This window comes from Sceloporus occidentalis, unplaced genomic scaffold (assembly GCF_023333645.1).
Source record: "Sceloporus occidentalis isolate IW3139 unplaced genomic scaffold, rSceOcc1.0.p SCAF_27, whole genome shotgun sequence".
Lineage (NCBI taxonomy): Eukaryota > Metazoa > Chordata > Lepidosauria > Squamata > Phrynosomatidae > Sceloporus > Sceloporus occidentalis.
The window spans coordinates 9,852,120-9,872,814 of NW_028317007.1; the positions used below are offsets into that span (position 1 = coordinate 9,852,120).

Genomic DNA, 20,695 nt, shown 5'->3' on the forward strand with positions numbered 1-20,695 from the left:
ACTTGTTTATTTTGGCATGGACTATGTGCATTGTCGGATTTCGGCACTTTGTTCACCTTTGCAGTTTCCAAAGGCCCAGATTCTGTTTATTAGAAGCTGTGGGAAAAGTTCATGTTCGAGTTTCCTTTTGCACAAAAAAAAAAAAGAGTTGGGATTGGTACAAAAGTTTGATATATTTTCCATTCCATTAATCATTGTCATTAAAGTATGTCAGCTCTTGGCACAATTTCTATTATTTTCACATGATTTTGAAGATTAATGTTCCTGTGGTATGACCCATTTGTGTAAAAAAGATAAAATAAATATATATATATATAGTCATAAAATTGTACACTTATCTATATTTACATCTTCGTAGTAAAATATATATATATATATATATATATTAAATCATAAGACATTTGAGAGATTTTACATTGTCTGCAGGACTACAAATAGGGACTACTTATTAATATATTATAGAATTGTTGGTCACACTGAGCTGTGAATGAACCAGAGTGCACATGCTGCACTCTGATTGGTCCTTGTCCTGCCCATAATTTCAAGTCCCATGAGGTCAGGTTCTCCTTTGTCCTCCCTATTCCTCTGCTGCCCAGCACCCCCCAAAGACTCTTCTGTCCCTCCGTGGTCCTAGGCTGTCAGATCGAATGTAAGGACGTCAGGCATTTGTAACTGTCAAAAGAGCCTAATAAAGCAGTTCAAGGACAAGTTATTCTAAGAAGTGCCGAAAAACTTTCCCAATGCCAAATTGCAGCTAAGTTGAATATTTCCAATTCATTTTCATCCATAGCAAGACCAGGCAGGTCACAACATAAGAAGACCGGTATATAGTGCTGTGAAAAAGTATTTTCCCCCTTCCCGATTTCTTCTCAATATATGCTACACTTACATGTTTCAGATTATGAAACTGATTTGACTATTAATATTAGACAAGTATGAGATGAGTAAAGACAAAATGCAGTTATTGCATGATTACTGTCAGCCCTGTTGAATCTAAACATCAAATTTGCAAAGTGGTGGATGATACCGCAATCTAAAGAAATTCTGGGACAGATGAGGAACAAACTCTTTCACATCTATCGGTATGGAAAGGCTTACAAAGCGATTTCTAAGGTTCTAAGACTTCAGCAAGCCACACTGAGAGCCAATATCTACAACTTTATATACAGCCATCAACCTTCCTAGGAGTGGCTGGGCTACCAAAATACCTTCAATAACTCATCCAGGAGGTCTCAAAAGAACCCAGACTAACTGCAGGCCTCACTTGCCTCAGTTAAGGTCAATGTTCAAGATTCCACAATAATGGCATGCATTGGAGAGATGCAAGGAAAAGTCACTGCTGACCAAAAAGAACACAAAGGCCTATCTCATATTTGCTAAAAAAAAACATCTTGTTGACCCCCAACACTTTTGGGACAATAGTCTGTGGACTAATGAGTGAAAAGGGGAGCTTCTTGGAAGATGTGGGTCCAGTTATATCTGCTGTAAAGCTAACACAGGATTCCACAATAAGAATAGTCAAACACAGTGGTGGTAGCGTGATGGTCTGGGGCTGCTTTGCTGCTTCAGGACATGAGTGTCTTACCATAATTGATGAAACCATGAATTCTGCTCTCTGAAGGAGATTGTCTGTCTGGTTATCAGTACATGACCCTAAAGCTCAAGTGCAGTTGGGTTATGTAGCAGGACAATGATCTGAAGAACACAACCTCTGAACCCTCCAATGTGGATGAATTAAAATTCCTCCACAGAGTAAAAGACTCATTGAGATTTATCGCAAATGTTAGATTGCAGTTGTTTAGAGGGGCAATTATTTTTTCACATGGATTAAATAAATTTTACCGTCTTTACCTTAAATAAATAAAAAGGTCTATATGGTCTTATATTAAAATTTGATCTGAAACATTTAACTGTGACAAATAAACACAAATAGAAGTAGCTGGGAAGGAGCAAATACTTTTCCACATCACTGTATCAATCTATAACTGAATTGCTAACTAAAACGGCATCTATGTCGACAAATTTAGCCCCACTGGACCAGGAATGTCCCATCCCAATAAGCAAAAGCACAGTCAAAAGACAAATTGCAAAGTCTAGCCATTTAGCATGGGCTAAACAATTCAAAGACTCTTCAGTGAAAGACTAGAAAAAAGTCCCATTTCCTGATGGATCAAAATTTGAAATTTGTTGGTTGCATAAACAGTTGAAATAAGGGGACGGCAGCATGAGATGCTAATACCATAGTGTCTGAAAATCTACAAGTTGCATCAAATATTCGTGTGAGGGGTATGCTTAAAAAGACCACTGTAATTCCCCTATTCTTTTTTCACAACGGTGAAGACAAAGGAACCTTGAGTGCAACAGAAATGGTTTCTCCAAACCATAAGAGTTCTAAAGAGGACAAGGCCATATCTTAAGACATTGGCATCCATGTTTCAAAGGTTTGCAATGTTAAGATGTTTGCTGCTTATCGAACTTTCAAGAACCTCCTTTGTACTGGCAAGAGGAAAATTGATCAAAGTCGTTGAAGGTTAGTGTGAACTGTGGAAAAACACCACGTAAAACATATACAGTTTAAGGCTGACCTGGAGAAATCTGGAGTGCGTTATGGCTGAAGGCTGAGGACACCATTTCTAAAAGCAAAATATAAAAAGGCATGACTGGTCTACTGTACTCTATCTGCAATTACATATGGTGGATGTTAGGGGCATAGCTTGGCAAGCTGAGGGAGCAGCTGCATGTCTGCTAAGCTCCTGCTAACAGTGAAGCTAAAGTGGCATTCACAGCGACTTTAAACAAAAACAAATCTCTGGCAGTGGTAGGAGTAAGGGTAGTGTCCTCCATGAAGATGATTCCATTGCAGAAATCAAAGCGGGTGCCAGATAAAATACCACATTTACCTGGGGAGTGGGGGGGGAGCTCATGCAGAACAAGGCAGAACAAGGTTTTGTTCCCACAAAATAGCATGAGTTACTCATTTAGCTGAATCTCCACACATAACAGATTACCCATCAGATAAGACCGTATTAAAAGAAGTCTGCTGCTTTCATCCTTGTACTGCGCTGATATGCATAAATACCCAAAGCCATAATGCACACACACACACACACACAAATATGCTTAGCACATGTTCACACAAAGATATCTCCACACACACACACACACACACACACACACACCTGTTTACACACTGACTGCCATAAGCAGCAATGGCTTCTTCTACTAAGCATCTTTCTTGTAGCTTCAGGTTAATGGCTGAGGACACCAATATATTAACTCTGAACTTGCCTTTTGATTACAAGCAGAGAACGATGCAGCCTCCCCTCTTATTGACTGTAACAAGCGACTTGAGAAAGAAGTTCTTACCGGTAGATCCTTTCACATGACAGGAGGGTAGGAGGCCGACTCCGACATCACTATACCCATAATGGAGTCTGTCTGTGTCTCTACAAACACCCCTGCTGCATGAGAGGAGCTAGATATTTGTGTTGTTATATCAAAGATTGTTAGTTGTCTTTCCACCTTTCATTTATAAAACTTTGGTTTGTTCCGTCTAGTATTTCTCATTTATTTAGTATTTTTAAGAAGATAAATATGGGAACTTATACATTTAACCACATTCCCATTAAAAAGCTAAATAATTCTAGGTCAGGGAGATTACGTTGACATTGGCACAACATTTTCTGTTGCGCTTTTCATTTCTTTCTTTTTTGTGGTAATGAAGTTATTGTCATGCATGCTTGCCTTAACCTGATATTTTCATTATAAAGAAATCACACTTTCCTACTCAAAAGAAAACATGAATTAATAAAGCCTGCAAATATGATCATTATTTTTTTAGTAACTGAAAAGACCTGGTAATCTTCACCATCAAATGATGTGTTGTTTTCTGGATCAGGCAAGCAATATGTGAAGGATGCCAACATTAAGGGAAAGTATTTTTTTTCCAGGAGCAATCAAAGTGTTCTGCGCTCTCCTGGGAGAAAGCAGCGATAACCTGAAATAAAGGAAGGGGGACAAGCGTTCACATGTTTGTACCACAGAACATGCTAGTTCAGGCAGAAGAAAATTCTTCCCATGGGAATAGGGTATAACAAGATGGAGTGTCCGGTCATTGTCTTCTCTCTAGAATCTGTACGTCATAGTGACATAAAAGCTCATCGAATTTGTAGTTATATGGGGTTTTCTTTTAGTTTTATAGGATATGCTGATCAAATTTCAATGTGAGGTAGGCACATCTTTTTATTTTCTTTGCATTTTTGTGATACTATATCTTATTTTACAGGCATCTGTAAAATGATATCAATGCAAAAATAAAATTTCCAAAGTTGTAGTTTTGTGGTGATAAGATGCGTTTAAAAGCAATACATAAAATAACACTGGCAAAAACAATTGTCGCTAGACTGGCATGGCCAAATTGTACTTACTGTAAGCCCTTTCCTTTAGATTGGAGGCTGAACAAGGCAGTGTACTTCACTTTTTTGCTGTACCTAAACTGCTTGGATCAATGTTTCTTACCCTTCTTTCCCAATGTACGAAAGTTATACATCTATTCGGCAAACAATATTCAAATGAACTGGGTTATAGATCTTGGCAGTTTTTCCCAAGATGTTTATTTGGACTAGAAAATGGCAAATAACATCCTTATTTTGCTAAAAATGACAGGTGTGGAATTTCCTTCCTGTTATTTGCATTTAAAAGACTTTGTTTTGTACCAAAACAGGCTTGCATTAAAGCTATTGTTTTAAAACAATCTTGATTTGGAATGAGCTATACATACACTCCCATTTAGAAAATGCGTTGGCAGCAAGCATGAGTCGTAGTGGCATGTGTCTCTGTTTCACAGCAGCCATCAACCACATTCACAAGCTCTTTGTATCGGTTTACCTTATGGGCTGAACATATCCATGATGAGTGTTCACACATACAATCAACATTAAATTGTTGGCGTGTATATATATTTTGTGAAATTGGCATGTAGGATAGGAATAGTATTCTATTGGGCGGCAAAGTATAATTTGGTGACATCCATTTAAGCAGACCTCTACAGCGTAGCGTGTTTGTTCCGTTTTGACCCTGCAGAATGACGGATGTCGTGGTAAACTTTGTTTTTACACTTCCATGCGATTATTTTATTTTGTTATGTTAAGTAAAATACTGTAGATGTTTGTGTAACCAAGCTTGACTTAAGAAGTGTTGTCAAGTACACCACTATTTTAATGAAACAATGCGGATTAAACCATAATGGATTACAAATGAATTCTTATGCGCAGTGGGAAAAGTGGCTAACAGTCTGCACCATAATTGTACCTTTGCATCCTAATTCTTGTTTTGCCTTATGTGTTCCAAAAGCTACAGGTCAGTGGGTTTGGATATATTCTTTAAAATATTTTTATGGTTTACTCCATGCCTGAAAATCTCATTGGTTCTGTCTTTTTATATAGTTTGATTACCCATTGCTGGAGTATATTCTTTGTATTTGTCCAAAAAAGGGATGGACATTCTAAGGTTCTAAGACTACACAACAAACATGATCAATGGCAAAGTGGATTTGGAGACAGTTTAAGCGATTTATGGCACGAATCCCCAAAACAGCATCTTTCTTGTCCAGATTATCTGCTTCATTAGATGCAGAATAGCTCCCTTTGGTTGAGAAAAAAGTGTGCACTAACATTCTCTTATATGCCTTCTTTTAGTGTATTGGTCGCGATGCCGCTGGAAATCTAAGTATTCAGTTCCTGGGCACAGTGGTGAGTAAAGATTGGTATTCTGTATGAGTGCAATTGTTCTTCCACAAATCTGTCGCTGACTTCTTTGTGACTTCATGCTTGTTTGTTAAGTGCATTGTAACTATTGGCACATTGTAAGGCTCATTTAACAGCCTAATGTTACCTCTCCAGCTGAGCATCAATCTCTCAGCGACTCATCTAAATTTGTTTACAGGTATAGAATTTATCTTAAGTCATCATGTTCTCCCTGACGTGTATAAAGGCACAGCTAAAGTAAAATGCTACTGTGATAATATAGCATTTATACAGTGAGATAGTGGTCTGAGTATTCTCCAATCACACACCTTACGGTCATATAATAAAGGATCTAAATGCTGTGTATAGACTAATGTGGTTGAGCTAAAGGCTGCTCAGAGACCAGTACCGAGTCTCTTTTGTATTGTATAGTGAAATCTCAGGTATAACACGGAGGTGTAATGTTAAGTTAAAGCAAATTTCTGAATCAGGGCTTATAGGGCCCACTCTGTTTTTCCATAGACCCTCATAAACTCTCATGAAAGTCAGTGCTGGCGCTGACTGTGAGTATAGCATCACATTCAGTGGGAATTAAGAGATGCGTTTTGCCCAACACACCTGCAAGCCAAGGAGCTTAAGGAATGAGGAAAATCCATAGGGGGATTCTGCTGAAATTTAAAGAAGCCCTTCATCTGTCATGTGCATTAAATTTGCATATCATGATTGAAACCAGGGAGATCACATTTCCTGGATAAAACTTCCTCTTGACACCTCTTGTACATTCTTTTTAGTTCATTCATTGATGTTTTCTTCTCCAAGCCCTCACCTTTACACACTTCACCTCTCCTCTATTATAGTAGTACAATAAGATGTACTGTAACTGACCCTGTGCATATGGATGCTGGTAAGCAGGGGAGGGCCGGCACATTTGGACCTGGGAGAAAGTAAAACTCTGCCCCCCCACCTGTAACTAAGACAAATATTCATTCTAACACCACAGGCTAGCAGTATTTTCACATACACTCACACAATTACACTCTGGGTGCAAAACCTGCTACTACAAGTAGACTGGCTGATTTCAGACCAGACCTGTTGATGACTCAAGCCTAGTCACCCCTAACCAGGCTGCCCATGGAGGTAAGGGTCATCCTGCAGCCAAACACTGAGTAGCAGAATAAAGAGATTGTTGCAGTGTGATTTCAGGTGTTGTACTGTGTGCATACAGAAGCACAAAACTGTGAAGCACTGTGGCAGAACAGATTTAACATATTTCCATTGTTTTGTATTGAATATTACTAATTACAATCACAGTTTCTTTGAGCATGTTAACTGTATAAAACAAGACTTGGGGGATGCTAAAACCCTGTGAGGGCTAGTATAATCTAGTATTTAGCACCAGCCTGTCTGATGGTTTGGTAATAGGTGTAGTATGCATGAAGGAGAATGGGGCAGTGGGTTATAGAGGCTTTATACTGGAAAATAGTCAATAGGACAATTTGGAATCCATGAGTAATTGTTATAAAGGTGGTAGTCAAGTTCCAATGTAGCCCTGTCAGACCACATTACTTATATTGAAAGCTGTTGAGTGTTTTTCCGGGTTGTAAAGCTTTAACCTTATTTATATATCATGTCATAAAAACGTTTTAGTAAAAGGTAGATGGTCCATCTAAGTACAGCCATACTAGAGACAAACTAACACAGTTCAATAAAGTTTTCCCCTTTTGAAGTCTATAGGCAATGCTTTTGCTGCTACTCACTTTGTTTTTCTAGATATTTCATAAGCGTGGGAACTTGAAATAGTAAATGCTTTATGCTATTACTTGTAATATACGTCATTTCAGTATTACAATATCAAGTTAACTTCGTTATTGTCAAATATTTATCAAATTATCTACCTTTGTTGTGTTCACATTTGCTAAATATAGAATTGTTTTATGGGACTCTGTTCCACCACCCAATAAACTGCCTTTTCTGCTGTTTTTTGAGCCATCAGCCTGGAGTGTCCATAATAGTCTTGTTCTTGTGTGATGCTTTTAGAGACTCCCAAGGATATATATATGTGATGAAAGTAATGTACTATTCCTGTTATATATGTATATTTATATTGCTATTTCAGCTACTTGTTCTTTTAATGTATTTGACATCTTACACAGAACGTCTGGGAATAATCGTACGCAACCAGGTGTTAAAACATTTCACATATGTTTGACATAAGCGTGTTTTAACCATTGAGCTTTTGTTCTTTCGATGCAATGTTAATCTATCTTTAGAAGGTTTTCCATGATTGGACAGTAGTAATATTATATTTTACTTCTCAATATATGAGACTACTCACTACATTTGGCAAATCCACATTGTAGGCTCACTCATAAGAATGGTAGTGCGATTGAACGCATAGAACTAGAGTACCTCTCTTTGTAGACTGAAGACCATTCCCAATTTGCTGGGAAATATTTGACATATCTATTTAATGTATCACTGTTCTTTCCACAGCCTTTAGCTGTTGTTTTGTGTGTGGCATTACTTGGAGCTTTCCTGTGTTCATTTTATATTCTCACAGAGTAAATAAATTTGGACCTATGTTGAGACCCTTATTATTGGGAAGATATTTATACTCTCCACTATCAAGTTGCTACTTTTGGCTTTGTGAAATAAGTAAGTTCCGGATATTTTAGTCCTTAGGTATTTGTTCTGTGACATGTACTATTGATTTAACACTTTTTGTTCTAACAAATTTTATTTCCAGGAGCTTATGCAGACAGTTAAGAAAAATGTGGGGGGGTCTTTAGGTGCCTGCATTTTTTTTTTTTCCATTGCTTCGTTTATTCTTGTAATGAATATTTATAACTAAGCACCATTTAGTCCTTTTAAAATGCTGCACTTCACAGATAAATGTGGGCTAATCAGAATTATCTCCGTACATACATGCGTGTTTAAGAAGCATGGGTAATATTTTCTGATCGGGATGATTGAACAGATATATACTGGATACAAGCTCTGTTACACAGCATCAACCAGTCACACAGATCTGTTTTGAAATGGATATCAAAAGTCTCTGAGATGACCTTAAAGACCTTTTCTTTTTCCCAAATGTTCTGTGCTGGGATCTTCAGTGTGTGGTCTCCACACCTAAGGAAGATGTTGACACATCTGTTTTATTTTACAGCTTTGTTGTTGAAAATCGTGTCTGCTTGTTCAGATGCTTTCTTAAAATCCTTTTTATAGATATATTTTCCTTCCAATTGGGACATAGAGACACGTTTATTTATGTAGCAAGTATTTTCAAGACTGTCCATCTGTATTATTCGTGTTATTATACGGTTCTTTATAACAAAATCCTGCTATCCAAATAGGTTTGTTACATACGGCTCGGACTTTGACCATTCCGATTTGGAATGGGCTCATAAAGCAATACTGCTGTCAAACCACAAAGGGCGTTACAAGTACAGAGCCATTTTAGTGAGTAGTAAAAGTAGAACAATCAATGAAATGTTGCTGATGATTACCCCATTTTGTTCCACTTTACACCAGAGTCGGTCTTTATACATTAACCCACTTTGTTAATCTTGCAGAAGGAGATGGGGAAACATAGTTCTATGTTTCAGAGAGGTAGAGTTATTTGCAATGTACGTGCTTTCCCATACGCTACTTGTTTCAGCTGAAGTAAGTGGTAGGTAATAATGTGTATTACATAGCAAGGACAAGCAGCCACCCGAATCATAGGATTTGTAACCTGCTTCATCTGCCTATAGCAGTTCCAGCAATGTTCCTTTAATATTTGCTCTTAATCATAGTAACCAAGATTTATGGTCTACCTTTTAATCCATTGAGTGCATTCATGGTCATCTGCAAGGTAAAAAGATATACTAGTAACGTTAAAAGGTTATCTAATGGTGCTCTAGAGAACATTTATTTTCAATCTGAGGTCTAATGAGGTTAGAGAAAGGGAGAAGCACATACATTAAATATTATTAGGAGCTTATCACGTGATCACATGGTATCCCTGAAATAATCTTCTGGTTAATTTGGTAATCTGAGATGCGTACGTTAACATTTTACATGATTCCCAGTAGGTATTGTGTTCATTGCTGGCCTAGTTAGAAATGCAGTAAAGATTTCCTCTTGCAGGGAAGGAGTCTCTGGTTTAATCACGGGCTATGTATATTGGGTGGTCTTGAAGTAAAGAAAAGTTGTTCAGAATTTAGAGAGGGCAAACAGCCCTTAGACTACATGGAGAGCTTTTATTAGAGGAAGATACATAGGCCCTCATTTCATCTGGGGAGACCACCACCTCGTTAAACATACCATATCACAACTACTCATGTAGCTGGGAATAGAACCAGTCCATTCATACAGCTAGCATCTCCCACCATTATATAAATATATACCCTGGTGTTTATTCACTAAACCTTGTGTCTGTAAGCGAGTTGCCATGACACAGAGCTTTTTAGTCTTGAAACCGGACATGTACATGTGTATGGTTAATGCAATGATATGGTATTCAAGAGGTCTTGCAAACCTTGTATGCTTTATTTAGGGTCAGCCAAGCCCATTTTATAGGACAGACTTACCAGGGATGTATCTTTGTAGTTAGATTAGGAGGGCAAATTGCTTTTACACACACCAACTCATATGTCTCTTTGCAAATCAGTGAATAACTTCTTAAAGTACTTTCTTCTAGCTATTCTTGTGTAGATACACTTGTATTTTAGTATATTTGCATTTGAGTTCTTGAGGTCTTCTGTAACTTATAAAGAGGGTAATGATGAGTGAAGATGTATACTCGGCTGGATTTTCCATAGCACCTCATAAGCAGTCATTACTTACAGTTATGGTTTTGTCAGTGAAGTGCCAAGATGGTATTGCTAAATTCTTTCTTTGTCCATATTTGTCTGTATCATGCACTCCCAATTACAAGAGAGTAACATTTACACGTACAAGCAAGGTTCCTATCCACCTCATCTCAACATAGTGATTGTACCAGGTGCCTTCGAAGTAAATTTCCTTCTCCCCTCTCTTTGACCCACCATCTAAATTCAGTGTATAAAACATTCTGCACATGAAAGAAGGCCTCACTAATATTATGAAAGCAAGCCATGTTATCCACTCTCCATTAGGGTCTTACTAGTGTTAAAGCTGTCACTTGCTGAGGTCACAGGACAGCAGAGTTACAGATAAACTAATTTATTAATCCCTAATAGCTTATATTAATGAACAGTTAAAACTAATTTTCCAGATTGCTGGTCTGTGACAGGTTGTGTCACTTTCTATTTTTGTTTGTATATTATTTAGCAATGATTATACTCAACAGCATACACCTGTCATATCTCCTTGATCATAATTGTTCTTCACTGCATTTTGGTGGGCAATCATGAACAGTAATGTAACACGTGCAATATTGTATGGTTTTTGTGAGTTCTGCATTCTTTTCTTTTTTCCTTTTTACTTTAAAAAGTCAAAACATTGTTGATGGTCACTTCCTCCTATTCATTTTTATGTTCCTGCAGTCAGTTAAATGAAAAGTGACTTGGGAGTTACTGTAGGGCCAACTCTCTTAAGAAACTAGCTGAATATTTGCATTTTTAGTTTCTTGTGCATTTTGTTTCTAATGTAGGGTCTACCAACATCCATGTATAACTTATCCAAGTGCTTGTGGAGAAGACATTCTAGAAGGGTTTATATATTCATACGAAGGGTTAGCACAGCCATACATCATGTATGTATATAACTTCATAACATCTGCTATGGCTTTCCCATGGCTTGAACTGCCTTCTTAATTATTATTTCTACCAAACACGATTGCCATGTTTAATGGCCACTTCATAAGGTCAACATTATTAACATGTAAAATGAAAATATAATATAGGGGTTCTCTTTAATTTGACCCCTTTGTATTGGCTCAACTAGATATCAGTACATGAATTTAACATTTAGTCGAAATTAATGCTAACCATCCAAAACAATTTTAAACACAATCAGTTTAACAAGGGAGGATACATTTAATATGATAATTTAGCTATCTGAATTGTATCATCTTAGCGGGGATATATGCAAATCTGTGACCCTTCCCTAGCTTTTAAATGGATGCTGTGCTGATAGATTTATCAGCCCTATTAAGGAACTTTGGGGAACTTTGGAATTTCAGCAATTGTTCCCTCAGAGGCTGAAAAACAAACCTGATCTCATACTGGGACCGTTCTGGTCTGCATATTTCCATAATTTGCCTTTGCTACTAATATGACAGCAAGAGGCAAATAACTGTTTCTAATAATATAAAATGAAGTTGAAGAGGACAGCATTTTAATGTAGTATGAAGACCTCCCTGTGGGGTTGTTATTGCTGCTATTGAATAACCGTACACAGTGATAACAGTAGCCTTATAATTGATTTGTTTAATTATCAAGAGATGAAGCCTTCTTGTGTCTTGATGACTTCTATCAAGAATGTGCTCCTTCCCAATTAATATTTCTGTTTGTTCTGCTCCTCATTAGAAATTGTCATTTGTTCAAGGTTTCAGTAAAATATTGTTCTTTGGTTCACTTCAAGACAAAACAGCTAGTAGATGGTTTTTTTTTTTTACACAGGGCACGTCAGTCTACAGAAACACAATAGTTTTCCGTAAAATACGAGGTCAATATGTCCTATAACTAAAAATTTTAAGTGCAAAATGCTAATCATGTGTATTACCAAATTTACATAATAAAAGCTTGGCTGCTTATAAAGTGGTGCATAATTTATTAGATCATCAAAATCATGGTCTGAAATAGATTTGAAAAATTTAAAATCAAGGTATCTTTGGAGCTAAAGGTTAATGTTTATATTACCTTCTTGGTGTTTTTTTTTATTGTCTCTGTAGGCAATTTTTGCCCTTGAACGTTTGCCAAAAGTTGGGAGCCTGCCCGCTGCCATCTCTGTGCTGTTTTCACATGCATTTGAGAGCATGTTGGATATGCCCTCTATATTTTTACAGAACAGGCATTGGATATGTGCACATTACAAATATATGTGAGTTTATAATATGGGCACCAAATAGTCATGCCTGTGAGTTTTGTAATACCGGTAACGTAGAGACATGCCTGCTCAGGGTAATGTATTCTTCTCTATCAACCTTAAAGTACACTTCTATGTTGTCACCACTGTGACATGTCATATGAAATAGTAGGCAAATCTTTCACATATATATATATGTGTGTATATATTACATTGTAAGACATGGTATGTACAGATTTTCAGAATTCTTCACAGATACCTAAAGATTTACTAGCTATATGTTGGTTTAGATATATGTTGACCTATAGACTTGGATATATGGTGATCTATATTTATTACGATCAAAAGGCTAGCTTACAATCAAATTCGGGAAAAGCATCACAGACAGTGCCAAAAATATTTTTCATATGTTTTCGTTACACAATTTTGCTTTGATTGTCTCAAAATAATGAGATACTCATAAATAATTTTGGGATGAATTTCTGTTTCTTAAGAACAAGTACAAATGTAGGTAATGTTTATTTAGAAATGCAATCTGTATTCGAAGGGGCATTGAAACAAAATTCTTGAACGTCTCTTTGTTTAGCTTGGCACAGTATTCTTCCTTAGATAAAACATTTAAATGCTAAGCAGTTCCTTTAATTTTTCTGGGATTCGTTGCTTTTTATGGTAACACACACCGGGCAGGAAGGTCATTGTAATGAGGGGGAACAAACTTCAAGCATGAAAGAGAAAGTTAAGTTCACAAATATCTTTTTCCTTTTATGAGATCTCTGGAGCTCATTAATATTCTGGAAAATGTGCCTTCGAGGTTGTGCTGCCCTATGAAGAATAAGAAGACTTCTGCATCGTGGTTGTTAACATTTTTCCCCATCTACATTAAATATCCATTATGCTGCATTCCCAAAATGGAATTTTAGCTACACCCCAGTTCTACTGTTTAATTTTAAAGAAGGAACATTTTCTTGCCCTTGTGTTTTACAAGTTGTGTGTAAATAGGGCTCTTTCTTGCATTGTTGCCGGAGGAGATTTTTATTTCAAATATTTGTGGGCACTGCATAGCTGCCTCTTGACCTGTTGAATCATTAAATATTGATTCACTTCTCTGAAATGCTGCTGCTGCTGTTCTGTACCCTGGGGCAACACAAAACTAATATCAAACAAGCTTGTAAAACAACACGGTGTTTCTTTAACATATATATATTAATACATCATTTCACACAAAGAATATACAGTATATCAAGTATTACAGGTATTGAAATGATCAGGAATGTTGCTGATGCATTTTAACATGATGTAATGTTTTATTTCTTTGAAAAGCATAACCATTCCACATGTGATCCTGAACTCGCTGGCTGCGGTATGCTTCATTATCAAATCTCATTGGGTATAGAGAGAAGCTTTCTCTGTGATCCAGGACTCCTTGGCTGCAGTTAGCTTCTTTATAGGATCTCATCGGGTATAAAGGGAAACTTTCTGTGTTTTCTTGAAATTACTTGCTTCGGTTAGTGTTGTTATTGGACCGCTTTGGGTTTAAAGGGGAATTTTCTTTGTGTGATCCAGAACTCACTGGCTGGAGATTGTTTCATTATAGGATATCAGTCAATGTGAATATCTGCTCATATTATATTCATTTTGGAGGAGGTTTACTGGTCTGGAGCAGTTCATCAGGTGTTGAGTTAGGCCCCTTAGTTTCAGAGAAGGGTAATGTTAATGCTACAGCATAAATTGTAGACGAGATTTTAGACAAATTTGTGGCACCAGTTTGGGGAAGGACCTGTCCTGTTCTTACATGACTGTGTAAGGTCCATAAAGACAGGGTTTGACTAGTTTGGTGTGAAGGAGCTCTAGTGGCCTGCAAAGAGCCCTGACCCCATTTTTAAGATAAATTAGAACGCCGATCGTGAGCCAGTCTTTCTTGTCCAACATCAGTGCCTGGCTTCACAAATGCTCTTTTGGCTGATTGAGTAAAAACTTCCACAGACACACTCCAAAATCTTGTGGAAAGCCTTCATAGAAGAGTGGAGGATGTTACAGATGCAAAGGGTAGGGTTGGATTAACTCCATATTAATACCCATGATTTTGGGTGTTTAACAAGATCATAAAGGTGTGATGATCCAGATACTTTTGGCCATATAATGTACGTGGGCTAATTAAAGTGTATTGAATTGTAGGATTTGTAAAATCAGGGTTAAACAATGTTCGCTTAATATGTCTGAGATAGATACTTATCTACCACTTTGGAGCCAAAACAAGCATTCCTTAATGTAGGAACAATGAAAGAACATTGCTCGTTTGGTGTTTAGGTTCAATGATAATTATATTATAATGTTATTACATATTATGGCCATTATTGTCATCTGCAGCCCATCAGCTCTATAGAAGTAATTAAATGTTTACAGGCTATTTAAAATATAACTTAAATATGTGGGCAACCACCAAGGTCCACCTCTGACACAAAATAAGGCTTTTGCACAGAAAAGAGACTTGGCAGTTTTAAAGGCATCATCAAACAGTACAGTAAGACAGTTCTATTAAATGCCAGTACCTCTCATACCATGTTGCACCCTCTATAGACCAGGTTTCAAATATATAAGAAAAAGAAAACATTTGATATTGTTAGAATACTTGTATCAAATGCTTAAATGTTTTACAGCTTTTAATCGAATGCAGGCATATAATACTGAATGAACCAGTGCTAACCAAAGCTGATATTGCCCCTACTGTTACAGAGGAAAACTGTGTCCACTTTCTAAAAGTGTTATGTACAACTGCTCATTCAGGATCCTTTAATTTTAAAGGCATTGTTTGTGTTCCTTTTAGCTATGACCCCTGACTTTTATTTTTAGACCAGCCAAACTAGATTGGTATCGCATGTCTCAAAATTCATTCATGTATAGTTATTGGCATAACCCAAGGGAACACACAGGGATTTCCTGAGCTGCTGAATAAGAGTATAGCTTTCTGCTGGGCAAAAGTCAGCAGCAGCTATACTCTATGACCCTGGCATATCTCTCTTCTCTGACTTGCTCTGGATTTAATATACTATAATTACTATAATTCTAGGTTTGTAAGGAGCTAAAGGTGACTCCTTGCGTTACTGGGATGTGCTCCAAAGCCTGATGTGTTGGGTGTATTTAATGCTACAACTGGAACCATGTCTCCCAACGTTCATCCAAACACAATCAGATATGATGTTAACACCTATGGGAGGAGAACATTCTGTAATTCTAAGTCAGTTGTACACTTGTGAGACTTGTGGTGCTGGTATCCAGATAAGTGCAAGGGGGGGCACTTATTTTATTTTTTATTTTATTTTTCTGTCACCATTGTAGGACTGTTGCAATTTTAAATCAGAAATGGAAATACAGCAGAATTTTGTGTCAGATTTTTTTATACGATTTGTGTCCACAATACAGTAGCTAATGGGTACATTGTTTTGGACAATTACATACCCAGTGTGTGATGCAGCCAAGTTCATTATTAAGTTTTGGTGTAACTGTCTCAATGATCAGAATTACAATGTATTCTCTCTTCTGGCAGCTCTCTGTCAGCATCATTGACTGCCTGTACATGTTTTCTCCTCTAGCTGGTTTGTTAGGGTTAAACACAGCCATGGCTGTCCGTGTCATTGGCATACTAGCCAACTAGACAGGTTTAATGTGCCTGTGCATGGAAAAAGAAGAGACTTTGCTTCTCACAAACACTCTTCGGGCTACAGTGTCACTAACGGCTGACCAGGAGGTGAATCCACGCTGCAGTACTAGGAAAGGCGCCCCCAAGCGGTGATGAGAGACAATGCAGGGCAGACCTCAGATAGAAGGAACGGCAACCAGGGGTCCCCAATAATGCAGGAACACGGAACACATACAAGGGTCAGGCAAACGGATAGTCGGGGTCACGAGCAAAGGTCAGGGCAGGCAGCAAACAACGGGTAGTCAGGAACAAGCCGAGTTCAGATAACCAAAAGACGAAATTCAATATAGAACGCTAGTGAAGGCAAACAAGGCACTATCACAGGCAAGGGATAGCTGTAAACTGAGGGTTTAAATATCCCTCCACTCCTAGATCCTCCTACCCACCTAATTAAGGGGGAGGAGGAAAAAAGATAAAGGTCCCTTTAACACCCGTCATGAATATTCATGAGATAGCATGCGCGAACGGCTCTCATGACGTCGAGGCGCGCGTCCCTTCTAGATCTCTCGATCCACACAGGGGTGTGCGTCCAGCGGCAGGACGGACCTCGCCGTGTTTCCCGCGAGCGGGACGAGCCGGGGAATGCCTGCGCGAGCTGCGTCTCAGCTCCCCTGCTCGAGGACACAGCGGATCCGCCGGCAACGTAACATACAGGGAAAATGAGGGAGCTCAAATTGTTTACATCGAATCAACTGGCATGACTGTTGGATTAGCTGAATGCAAGTTCCGTTTTAAATATACTGTAGGTGATTTCTAAAACAATAGTTATCGACCCTGCCATATGCAGCTCTGTTTGTAAGGGCCATCCTGGTTGTGGGCGTTCTGTAATGAAATATGTACACGTTATGCGTCCAGAAATGGCCCCTATGCTGTAGTTGTCAATAAATAATGTTTTTCAATTTTTATTTTTATTCTTCTTCTTCTTAACCCAACACTTGGCTACATCCACTTCATAATGTCATGCCAGAAAAAAATTAGGAAAAGGAAGCAGTACTAGTAGAAACAGCGGTGCTCTGTTGTAGAGGATAACCCGCCTTCAAAGAATTTTGTTTTAGGTATCACTGTTTGATAAATAGCTAACTTCAAAGAGCTTAACACGCAAAAAAAGAATCCAGTGCTTTCCTGCGATTCTTGTAGACTGGGCCAGAATTCTTAAAAGTAGCTCACATCCTGTGCTCCCTGGTCTCAGGTGGTTAACTTTTGTTTGTCAAGGGTAAGCCTAAAGAGAGATGTCAATCCAACTTGAATTATTAGTTAACCCCAATAGGTTAACGTTCCCACATAGCATAATTGTTTTAGGAGATTTAAAAAAAAGAGTCTACATCCATCCTCCAACATATTTAACTATATAGTAATATAAGTATATGTTTATATAGATATGCAGTAGTGTCCAAATGACCACCATATCTCACTGGTTTTGATCATTTATTTTAAAATATTGAATTTTTCCAGAATACATCATTTGACAATGAAGCATATAATTTATTTCTTTGCTAAATCTAAATGTGTAACTGCCATTTATTTTAATATGCTCTTCACACACCGTGCTTATACATTTTCCAATCAGTTGTGACACTGTATATTTTATTCAAAGGGCAACACCTAGCTCACATTAGTTATATTTGTCTTTTAACAAGACGGCGCTTAGAGAAGAAATCTAAGAACAAATTTCTTTTTCTGAGGGGAATAGATTTTCTGAATCCAAGCCATTTTCATCCAAAGCAAGACCAGGCATCCCTAAAGCGACCACACAATCAAAAGACCAGTATATCAAGTGCATCTGTATACCAGGGTTCAAGGCCAACTATACCAGGAATGTCCTACCCCCTTCAGTAAAAGTAAAACACAAAAACAGGCTCGCATGAGTGAGTAGCTGTCTCTTAACCACTTCATCATTGAAAAAAACAACCCTAAACATTTAGCACTAGCCAAACAATACAACAGAATGTCAAGAAATTTCACAACAGAATGTCATTTTTTTACTAGTGCAACCAAAAATGTCATATTTTGATTTGTCAGTAGAGTAGAGGCTAACACCACAGTGTGTAAAACCTACAATTAAGTATGGTGCAGGAAATTTTTGCTTTTCCCATTCTGGACTTGTACGAGATCAACCACACTGATCAACACACAAAGAGAAGTACCACTCTATTCTACAGAGCCTTGTCATCCCTTCTGGCTTGAAGTTGTGCAAAGATTATTTTTTCACAAGGACAGTGATCCTAAACGCATAGACTTTAATTATATATATTAGTATGGATTTAGTGTGCTTTTTCTTAAACGTGACTTACTTATATTGCACAGATTCAGTTATGCTGAACAATAGTTATACTAAACTTTTCCGCATAAATAACCTCATTGTAGAGTGCTATGGAATCTATTTAAATATTTAACATGTTCATGGAAAATGCGATCTGTACATTCATATTTTCCAACAAGCATTTCATGATGTAAATTGAATTATTTGGGAAAATGTGGCACCTATTAAATGGTAGCATCCCTGCATTTGTGCGGCAGTGAGTCAGTTTTAGTAATGCATTGTTTAATAGACACAATCCTTTCATCTTATATAGAAGAGAGAAAACTTTGTACAATCTGCTTCGTTGCATGGATTCTTAAAATAATGGCGAATTACAATTGAGAGCATTTATTGTTTGCGTCTTTGACAGTTTCACTTTAACCTGAAACTCGCCCATCAAGATATTACTCAATTTCTGTGTATTTAAGTGATACGTTTGTAATATCTTTGCTGATGGTGGTTCTCTTTGGTTTTGAATCAAACCCATCTCTGTTTGCAGCAACATGGCTAGACAGATTTTGATTCCGTGTCATCGGGTTGTATAATGACATTGTTTCATTGAATACAAGAAGCGTGTTAACAAAAGGGCAGATAATGTTACAAAGTACAAATTTCAGCAACAAAAGAGTTGGGATGTCATGGCCTTGAAGAGTTAAAATGGCAGACTTTAAAGAAACAGGACACTGTCGTATACCCTTGGGATCTCCGCCTGTCACTTCAACACACTTATATTGAATAAATATATACAATATAGTAAAAAGCCTTTTGAGGCGGATTTCTTTCTCTGTGGGGGATGTAATCTTATATTGAAAGTGGTGATGTGGGGCACCGATGCACTCATAAGGCCACTTTGTATTGTCCCCGCACACTAATAATAATATAAATAAATCAAAGTGTTCCCTCTTTCATTTGTATAACAGCAAGTTCTTTGAACGTTCGATACTTGTTGATGGCTTCTTGAATAGGAAAGAGAAGCTTTATGGGCATACAGACAAGGCGGACATCTTTATTCTGAAACACTGTACTTGGATTTGTAGACAATCCCTGAATAGAACTTTAAACACCGCACCATATTCTAAGTGCACCATTTGCATTAAAACAAGTTACCTATGAAATACTCAATGGTTGTTTCAATGAATTACAGTGCGCAGGTATAACGTCTTTGAATTAGTTTGATTGAGTGAGACAGTAAAAAGGGAAGTACAAAATAAATGCAATCCAAATCAGTAGTTGAATTGTTCATCACCAAACAATTATTGAGATTCTTTTTAAGATTTAAGTAATTAAAAGCAAATTCATCTGTCAATATTGTAGTTAACTGTTCGAATGTACATAATTACTTTCATTGTCATCACTTTTGTCACGTTGATTATAATCAACCGTTTCAAGATCGAGACTGTTGGGTAGTCAATCATTTGGGCAAAATTATATAGGTGCGTGAGGGTCATTTTTGTTAAGGGATACTCTTCAGTTGGATGTAAATTTGGAGAAAGGCAACTTTTTGTAAAGGATATGATTATATGTTACTACAGAATTGTAGAACACTGCAGAATTAGAGGGAGGTGATGTCAGCGGTAATTTGTTTTTGCTTGTTCTACATATTGAAGGTTTACGTTGCTGATTGCCATCTTTGTTTTCTTTTGTACTGGTTAACTCATTCAGGAGGTGTGTGTGTGTGTGTGTGCGTGCGTGCGTGTATATGTATGTATGTATATATATTTATAAAGACTACTTCAAGGACTGTATTCCCTGTAATGGAGACTAGGCATGTGCAGAGAGCTCTATGTCTCCAGGGGTGAGCTTTGGAGATATACAAATACAACTCTCTGTCTCACCATCCCAAGCCTTAGTCCTGCTGTCAGCTTTTCACATAGTTTTATGTAATGCATTATTATCTTAAGCATTTTGATTTGAAGATATTTGGTCTAAAAGTTAACCCTGTGTGTTTCCTGTCCTAAAGCTCTC

General features: G+C 37.5%; 1 protein-coding gene across 1 annotated transcript in view; it reads left to right on the forward strand.

Moving 5' to 3' along the window:
- LOC149299919 (propionyl-CoA carboxylase alpha chain, mitochondrial-like) overlaps window positions 1–20,695 on the forward strand; it is a 166,654-nt gene that overhangs the window by 122,033 nt on the left and 23,926 nt on the right. The window contains exon 21 of the mRNA XM_089485827.1: window positions 5,697–5,750. Within this exon, the coding sequence (XP_089341953.1) occupies window positions 5,697–5,750 (54 nt within the window). The remainder of the gene's footprint in view (window positions 1–5,696; window positions 5,751–20,695) is intronic.